This window comes from Parus major, chromosome 4, assembly GCF_001522545.3.
Source record: "Parus major isolate Abel chromosome 4, Parus_major1.1, whole genome shotgun sequence".
NCBI lineage: Eukaryota > Metazoa > Chordata > Aves > Passeriformes > Paridae > Parus > Parus major.
In genome coordinates, this window is record NC_031771.1 from 42,424,507 (window position 1) to 42,434,431 (window position 9,925).

Consider the following 9,925-nt stretch of genomic DNA (forward strand, 5'->3'; position numbering starts at 1 on the left):
ACTTTTATTTTCTGAGGCTTGGTATGCTTGCAGAGATAGAAGTCTTTATTCTCTAAGCAGCTAAGTTGTATTCTCCTTTACAATCAAAAACATAGAAAAATAATTTTTAACTTCTAAAAAAGGTGAGTTTCCCTTACAAGTATATAAAATCCTTATTTATGTTATTTGGTGCATTTATTTGTTTATAAATCAGATCATGCTGCTGTGTTATGACTGTCTCCGAAGAGAGAACATGCACAAGTCAACATTTTCTTTAAGCTTCCTATTTAAAGAGGATAAATACTTGGATTGTGTTCTGGAGTGAGCACTATAGTATACATAGCTCAGAAAAACATAGTTTAAATTTGAATTGAGAGCGTAAGAATAATCACGCAAAACCATTAGTCAAGTTCTTGTTAATTACTTGAACATTTGTCGATACGGGAACTTTGCAAAATTTGGTACAGTTTTTTATACAGGTATTGTACTATAAACATGATTTAGAATCCTGTATTAAGTGGCAACAATTCTGAAGGAGGTGAAATTGCAATTGAAAATTAACTTTCCATGCATTGTGCATTCAGGAGATTTGTTTATTTTTTTTTAAATGAATACATTTATCTCTTCCATAGTTTTGTCCCAATAAATAAATTACTGCGTAACAATTCTTTAATATAATTAGCTTACTTCAGTTTGTGTTTCATATCAGCAGGCAAACTTTTCCAGTTGAATTTGATTCTTTGAATATTGGTTTTCAACCCCAAACCAATTACCATACATGACTTTTCTAATGGTCTCCTACCTGAGGCAAATGCCATGATTTTTTTTCTTTTCATCACAACTTGATGTACTAAAAAAAACCAAACCCAAAACCATGTGAATTATTATTGTGATAGATAATAGGATTGCTACCAACTTTAATACATTTTTTTTTCTTTTTATACAGGTCATCCTTATAGAATTTTTACCAAAGACACCGATTTTTCGACCAGATTAGCATTCGATTTATTTATAGAGACTTATTCAAGTATGTTGTCTTTCCAATGGTGCCTTGCTTGGTGCTCTCCTGGCAGTGATATAACATTGGTTCTACAGAATCTTGTGGTGTTTTCATTTGTTTTCTGTTTGTTTGTTTTGGGTTTTTTTTGTGTTTGCTTGTTTGTTTTGGTATATTTTTGGTTGGTTAGTTGTTTTTTGTGGGTTTTTTAAATAACAGTATGTTCTACTAGGAATATGGTCAAACTCTGCAAAGTAATTTGACACATGTTATTTACTACTTAAGTTATTTTTACTTTTGCTACTTCTGTTTATTAATGTATCTTGATTTTCAAAAGTCTTTTATATGTGTGCGCGTGTGTGTACATATATATATTACTATAAATACACAGCTGAAAATTATATACAAGTGAACAGGTATTTTTTTATCCCAATATGATACAACTGATTGAGTGTACATTGTGTAAATCCCTTTAGTCATTCATTTACATGCTGAAGTTCCTTCTGAGTATTGGGAAGCTTCTGTCAGTGACTAGTCAATTGTAAATACTTTTATTTCTTTTTGGGACATTGACTAGTCCCTTCCAGCAAAAGAAGGAGGCAGATTTCTTTTTGAAACGGTGATTTTTGGAACCCAGATGTTGTTAGTAGAAATCTCTATGCTCTTCATGAAGAAACCTGTCAATTGGTTCTGAAAAAGTTTGGCTTTAAAAAAGTGAAAAAAAAAAAAGGCAGCCAAGTGGAATTATTTTACTCAGACTCGAAGCATCACTGAGAGCATTGCATGCATCTGGTTAGTAGAACTCAAGATCACAAAAGTATGTTATTGTTGCATTTTATAATGTAGCTGTTTTAATTCAGTCAATTGCCATGTGCCAGCTTTATTCATACTGTTTACCAGATCCTGTATACAGGGGTGCAGAAGGACTTGTTTTACTAAAACTTAATTGCCCAAGAAGATCTTTCATGAGTTTCTTTGTTTATTTTAAAGCCACATAAGCAGAATAAAGTTATTGAAGAATTCTTGAACAGTGCAGTTCCAGATGAGAATGCCATGTATTAAAAGTAATCAAAGCTGGGTGCACTGGGCAACAGTGTAACTTTAAATGTGTTAGGCAATTATTTATTGCACCCTTTCTTTTGCTCATTTTGGTTTACAAAGGTTATTTTCTGCACAAGTATAAGACTTTTTTAACTGGATATATGATGTATGCTTGGGTCAGGCCAGTTGTATTTCATTTCTTCTGATTATACTTTAGTTGTACATATCTTCACACATAACTTCTGGGTTTTTTTTTAATTGCAACTCTCATATTGTAAAATTTGCTTTAGATATCTAAAATTACAGTATGCAAAATTGATGTAAGTTACGAACGTGTTCCTTGTACAGTTGTGTTAGCAAGCAATAATGTGAATATATGAAAAAAACAGATATACTCTGCTTAATATTTGTATGAATGAGAAGTTGATACCACTACAAGAGTAGTCTTCTCTTTTTAATCTTTTAAATACAAGTTTTATTTCAAGGTCATGTATTACAGGTACCTTGATGCTGTGAACTATTTTTCTATGTCTTCAAAATATTTATTCTCTGTAACATATTCCTTAGTGAGTATTATATTCCTAAATTGTTCACAGTGGGAGTGGTCTAGAAAGTTTTAAGTTTTCTTAAATCTAAGTCTTCTGTATCTGTTCCCAAAATTCATCCTTTGCTCAGCTTTCATCTGTGGATTCCTACTGTTCACTTTGAAAATAGCTCAGCTATGCATTTCATACAAGCCAACAAGGGTGTTTCTTTGACTTGACAGAATATGATTTTTAATTAACAAATCCCAGTTTTGTGCTGGCCTCAGTCTTCTGAGTGCCACCCGTGGTTTCTCTATAAAGTAACTGTTTCTGATTATCTAAAAATCAATTTCAGCCTCTTCTTGAGTACAAATCTGGGTCTGCTGCTGCACCCCTCTCACCCAGAAGTATTAATTATAACCTTGGACCAGTTACAGCCTGTGGGAGGACAGAAACCTAACATTGATGGTAGCAGAGACTGGGGAGGTTGGAGGTGCAGAGAGGTTGGAATTGAACAGAAGTGATAGCTGGTGATAAATACTTATGGCTAGAAATATATATTCATTTCTTTAAGTGTCAAATTTCAATAAAATTAATATTGGATCATATGAGGCCTAGGTTTTACAAAAATTTTCATTTGACTATAATTTGTGTCATAGATGCTGTTTTCCACTGATGTGGAAATCCCTCCACTCCAGTGGAGGATATGGCTTGTGATATGTTCATAGCAGCTATTTGCCACCGTTCACTACTCAGACTTCCCATAGTATGTTCTGTTCATGTCCACAGCTACCTTGCCAGCAGCACCCAAACTCAGTGACAGTCAAGCTGCTTTGGGTGAGATGTGTGCTGAGAGCAGGGCAGTGAATAGTGTGGCTTACAGGTTTACAGAGTAGCCAATTAGTCAAGCTTCCACATTAATGGTGGTGATGCTTAAGATCTTGTCTACTTCTAGGTGCACCAACAGTCATAGGCTTGGTTAGCAGGCATTTCTGTATTTTAGCTGTGACTTTCTTTATAAGAAATAATACACAGATCCAAAGTAGAACTCTGAGCAATCAAAAAGTTAAATTCCTTTGTAAGGAGGCCAGACTTACTCCCTCAAAAGCGGTTTTGGATATTTTATTAAAACAATGTCTCTGACTTAAAATATAATCAGGAAAGTTGAGAAACTGCCTGTATAGAGAGATGAGTTTTATTTCAGAAGTGGTACTTGCCTGAAGAAGTAGTACATTCACCTAGTAAGAATGTTACAAAACATTTTCATACAGTCTCTTTCAATTCATTAATTACAATGATGGAAATTGAAGATGGCAGGAGCTTTAATCAACTGTTCAATGCCTGCAGCAGTTGTCAGGATTTTCTTTTGATGTTGCTTCTGAAATACTAAATCTATTTATTTTGATTGCTAGTGAGAAGACATATATTACCTATTTTGTCACTTGGCAAAGAAGGAAATTGCACAGTTTGAGCAGACCAGAAGCTATAGTAGACTTCCAGGACACAGCCTACTCTTTGCTGAAATAACTGTTACATTATACTAACTTGTTTAGCTTCTTGCAACTCAGCAATTCCTACAAATAATCTTATCTTTTTCAAATTTCCCTGAACAGTAAAGTTAGGTATCAAGTTGATATTAATCATTTAGCAAATTATGCTAATTATGCCTGTTTCATCGTCAGCCTGCTAAACTAATGGTGAAGGCATCAATGAATCCCTCTGAGAGCTAATTATTATTTTTAGATATAGTCGCCTTTAACTGGTGAATAAAGATTTCTTTCTTACTGTAATATAGTAGAAACAAGTTCTTTTATATTTTTTAGTCATAGATTGAAGTAAATTCTGAGGGAGAAGGACTCCCTCTCTGACTCTACATAAAGAATTCTGAAGAGCTCATCTGTTGTTAAATAGCTTTGACTTGAAGTTTATATTGGGATTGACAAACTTCACCAGAAATGAAAATGTTTACAGAGATAGGTTACAGGAAGTCGGTAAATTTTTGTAATAGGTTAGTAACAGTAATTTTAATAAACTATTTATGCAAATTCAAAATTTCCCACAATAGTTAAACCTGAGTAGAATAGTTTGTAAAAATTTTTACAGTACTTAGGTGTAAATTCTAATCTTTAAATCAATTTGTTAAATTATGTGTTTTTGTAATTCTCAAGACCATGATGTTTAAATGTAATATGCTGTCTCTCAGATACAGGCTTATTAAAAGTCAGTTTTAATTTTATTTTTTTTTTCTAAAAGTCATTATTTAGCCCCAAAGATTGTAGGGAGAGCTTTAAAATGCAACGTGTAACTGCTCAGAAGCCAGGAGCCAAGGAAAAAGAACTTGTCTTTATTCCTTTCCCTCCACCCCCCACCCCAAAGTCTTAATTTTAAATTGGTCCCCTTGTTTTGGAGCCCTAGTTTATGGGTTTTGAGCAGCTGGCAATAATGCAAATTGTCCACCAAAAACCCCATTTGAATTCTGAACAGTTTAAAGAGATCACTTTAATTGAAGAGGTGAAAGACTTGTTAAGCAAAGAAAATCCGTGGTTCTTTTAAGTTCTCCCAGCACTGCTGTTGAGTAATTAAAAGAAGGATCATGATGACCCTACATTAGGTCAAAATCCAGATGATTTTATGTAAAGGAAACACTCAATTAGAGAGGTCTCAGAGCCTCAAATATCTTGGGGTTTTATTAGTGACTTATTAAGGGTAAGTGGTGCTGGCTAGTTTTGTATCTGTGACTAAGATAATTTATGTTACTCTTCAGCAACCTTGCCTATGAAAAGAAAGCATTTCAGAAATCTGTATTCATCACACTGCTAATTTGTTCTAATTTCTGTGCTTCTCCCTATAGCCACGTTGCATTTCCATGACAAACAGCTAAGTGTATGATCATTATAATGCCTTTAATAGCCATATTGTAGGTAGAAATATTAACTTCTCAGGGACTAATAGGAAATATGAACATGGAATTAATGAGCTGAATGCCTATCTGCATGAAGGCTTACTTTGCAAATGTCACCCTAGAAACTTGATTGTAATATGCATGACCATTATGAATGTTATCAATATAAAGTTATGAGAGCTTCTTTTACCCTGTATTACTAGGCTGCTGAATGTCAAAGTATGTTGGATAAGGATAAATGAAGGGGGATTTTTTTCTGATTTGGATGGAGCTTTTATTTCTAATGGTGCTACCTTCTTAATTCCTATGTTTATTCTTTGTGAAGTTCTCTCTGTCGGCTGGGTGAATCAGGGGATATTGGTGTACTAAGAAAATAGTATCATTCTTCTTAAGGAAGTAGAATAATTTCAAGGGGAGAAGTATTCTAAAGTGAAAAAATTTTCACTACTGAAAACATGCATTTATTCTTCATTAGATATCCATTTGTATTGTTTTGTTGGTAACAGGACTTTGCAGTTCATTCATTTTTGTGCTTTCATCTTTCTGCACATTGAGATTTCAGTCAGTGTAGGCTGAATTAGGAACCATGCTTGAAAAATTAAAACCCCTTATTCCTTGTATGAAACTTCATATGTCAACACTTGTGCTGGTGTATGTATGTATGTATCCCTATCACATAGCACCTGGGTAATACACATCTTTTATAAAACTACTTTTTATTGGTTTCATGGAAGTTGTTCTTTAAAAAGAAGTCTTCTGGTTTGTTTAGCTCATTAATATTTCATTAAGATTTATTTTCTTGAAAAAGGATTAATAGATGCTTGGCTCTTCAACATACAACAGACCAGTAAGAACAATTTAGTGAGGCAAAAGATGAAACATAGGAATTAGGAGAAGCAACACTTCAAAGATTGGATTTGGGGATTAGGTTTAGAGTTCTGTGAGTATCACAGAAAACAGTTTTGAAATTAATAAAATGGTATTGAATGATGCAATAAGCAAAAGCTAGCACTCCATTTCAGTAATTATGTAGACTGTGTGTTAACTTTCGTTCACTTTTTTATTTTGGTGTGTTATTAATTTATTTTGGTTATGCTCTAGTGGATAGACAGTTCTGCTATCATGCAGAATAATAATGCAGAAGGTAAGCTTCCTCCTAAACTCAGCATCTCTTCGTTTAAAATAGCCAGACCAAAATGGAATTGCTGATGAGAGCTGCGCTGAGTACAGAACAGTCTTTTCCTAGGCTGGAGCCTGTAATGCATGGCTAATTGTTTCCAAAGAAAATTCTTGACCTGTCCAGACAGCTCCTGTCATGTGACAGTATATCTAAGGCCCACAAGTAGGATCCAGTTAGTACAATTTAAGTTCAGGTAAGTAAGACTTTTGTAGTTAATTTAGTTTTTACAGAGAAGGGAACCATTGACAAATGCTCAATTTTTGAGAGCATTTATAAGATTTTATAATGTTTATTGAAACATGTTTTTTTGTTGTTGTTTGCTCCTCATTTATAACTTAATATTTGAAAGTTACTTTGCCTTGTATTGAAACTAGACTTAGTAGTCAGCTGAAGACTTTTTTTTGTTACGGTATTTTAGGTTTATGAATACATTTTTTTAAGTCATGTTTAGAAATGTTTCCAAAAGTCGTATCCTGATGCAATGTAACTGATATTTTTAGTGGCTGTATGTTTAACATGGTTTCATTGTGCTGATATAAGCATCTAACTCATCCACTCCAAGTGTTTATCTCTGATCCTTTTATGCTAGCAATAGGCTTTCTAACTTGTTAGGATATGCAGTGTACCTTCTGGTTAATATTGTCAGTGAACAGTTTGGCTCAGTGAGATAACAGGGAGTACAAAGTAGTTCCTGATTTGAAAAGAGTAACCAGATTCTTGTTTTGATAAAGGATGGAGTATGGCAATCAGAATATGAATTAATTCAGAACATAAATTGGCAAGAGAACAGTGAACTACAAAACAGTGCCTAAATGTTGTGTGCTAAATTAGACCTGTCTAACTCATGTTGCTTAAAAAAAATTTATAGAGAATTGCATCGACTGTGTGTGCTTAGGAAAGATCTGTTAAATGTATGAAGCAGTGATGGTAAATATGTCACTGAAAAGATATTGCCATCAAAAGGGAAAACTTAAAACCCATACTTTGGAGTATGTTAAAAATCCATTTCAAGCAGAAAACATGTAAGCAATAATTTAACCTAAAACTGGAAATTAAAGAAGCTGCTACTTACAGAGAGACTTGATGTTAATTTTGCCTGTTGGGCATCTCTCCTCTCATGAAGAATTTAGAAAGATAGGGTTGCTGTGATTTCCCCTATTGTAACATTCCTCTTCAAGTATCCTAAGTCCGGGTGAGAGACTCCAAGCTTAGAAGCCAGTACTGTGTTTACAGGGTGCACAGCTTTGGGAGGAGAAGATAGGAATAAAAGGACTTCTTTAAGGCTGCACAATTGTATATATGCATATTTAAAAATATTTAACCGTGTCTGCTAAATTACCGAGGCTAATCTATTGTTGAATTATAGAATATTATTTAATACATCAACATTGTTTTTTTCCTGACCTGACCCAGAATTGGAATGGACTCCAATAAAACTTTTTTTAAAGCATTTCTTAAGTTGTATGTATTATAAACTAATAAAATAATTGTTAACCTATCTTCTAAGCCTTACTGTTTTTCATCTGTGGTGGGAGGGGGTAGTAGGGAGAGGAAGAAAAAACTTGAGAAACTGCTGTGTTGTGCAATGGTCTCGTCTTCACTGATACTTTTAGTCTAAATGGTGGGGGGAGGGGTTGGTAAGAAGGGAGAGAAAATTATTTTGGGTAATTTAAGTGACTCTAGGACTGGAGTTAGCAAATTACAGGCATTGCCTGTCTTAAGTGTTTCAAACTGTTTTTTCATTAGGTCTGCATTTGGAGTTCTTTAAGCTTTTCAAGCACTAATGATAGTAGGATTTATTAAATGTACAGTCATTATGGTTGAATGGTGATTTTGAAGCTGTGTCTACGCTTTAATGTTTTGTTCACGTGCTCTCAGAAAAGATAGGGTTTCCATCTAGTTGAGGCAGAACCACCTATTCAGAAAGGAATCATTCCCATTCATGCAATTCACATGTTTTTCACACCATCCGATATGAAGTGTTAGCATTAATCTTACGAACAAAAACTAAGTCTGCGCTCTCCGCCATGCCGAGGATGGCCTTGGTTCTCATCAGCCGCAGCTTTTCCTTGCATGAAGCATTTTAAGCAACTTGGTTACTCTAGTATGGAAGTCTTGACAGCCTCTTTTTAGTGTAGGTGTGTATAATGTCTCTAGCATATATGGGAGGGTGTGTTGGACATGCTCATGTCCCAACGTGCGGGTGGGGAGGGGTGCTCCCGCCCGGCGCTGTGAAGCATTCCGGGTGTTGTAATGTGGGCTTGCAAAGTGGTAGATACAATGTTGCTGAGCAGAAAAGCGCACGATAGATTTAATGTAGCCAATTGTGTACTTTTGAAAAAAAGAGTAACTGTTCAGTGTGAGTTAATTTTGGATTTTTTCAGCATCTCTCTTTTAGGCTTTGTGCTGCATTCTTCTAGACAAATGCGTATTCCATGTGGGCCACTGTTCTGCTAAATGCTCTCAGTTCTCCTTTTGCAATCAAGATTATGTTGCTAAGGAGATTTTGCTTTTATTGGTGCCATTGATTTGTGTTAATACGTTTTGAATACCTCTCGGTATTCTTCCGTAGACAAGGCCAAAAGAAAAACTTCCCTGAGTTTCCCGATTTACATCACAAATGGAGCGGTGGTGTAATGAAGCCGATATAAAGTGGGCAGTTGAAAGGGAACTAAAGAAGGGCACTCAAGTGAGAAATGAAGAAATGTGCCGAGAGCGGTCTGCGGGCCGCCTCCGGCCCAGCTGCGGGAGCGGGACGGGCCCGGCGCCGGGGCAGGGGGACAGCCCGCGCCTCCGGCCGCCCGGACCACCCACTCACCGCGCCCCGGCCCCGCGCCTTCACCCGCCCGCCGCTGCCGCTTCCGCCCGCCGCGGGGCACGGCCGCGCCCTCCCGGCTCCCCGCCGGCACGGCCAGCGCGGGGGAGCTCAGGAGCGCGGCCTCCGCAGCCGTGTCCCCACCGCCCGTCCTCCCCCTGCCCTCCGGGCCGCGCCCCCCTAGCCCGGCTCCCCGCGGCTCTCGGGTGGGGCTCAGAGAAGCGGCGGCACACGGTTTATCCGTGCACCGGCACGGCCAGGCTGAGCCGAGAGTCCGTGCTCGGGCACTCTGGCTTTGTGGAGCCCTTGGCGAGGGGCCGTGGGGCTCTCTGGGTACCGCCTCACCCCTGCAAGCCTGCCTGTCCTTTTAAAGGAAACAAACGGAAAAACACCACCACCCTGAAAAAACAACTCCACCAGAAAAACAAAAAACTCCCCAAACTAAGCCCAAGAGTTTAAAATAAAAGGATTCATTTTAAACCACTCA

General features: G+C 36.8%; 1 protein-coding gene across 2 annotated transcripts in view; it reads left to right on the top strand.

Annotated features, from left to right (window-relative positions):
* The window catches only part of CHIC2 (cysteine rich hydrophobic domain 2), a 28,861-nt gene extending 20,739 nt beyond the window's left edge, over positions 1 to 8,122 (top strand). For both annotated transcript variants that reach the window (XM_033513915.1, XM_015625341.2), the window contains one exon: positions 926 to 8,122. Coding sequence is in view for 1 of the 2 variants with exons in the window: in XM_015625341.2 (XP_015480827.1) it covers positions 926 to 976 (51 nt within the window). In the remaining variant the exon portion in view is untranslated. The remainder of the gene's footprint in view (positions 1 to 925) is intronic.
* Positions 8,123 to 9,925: the final 1,803 nt, after the last annotated feature.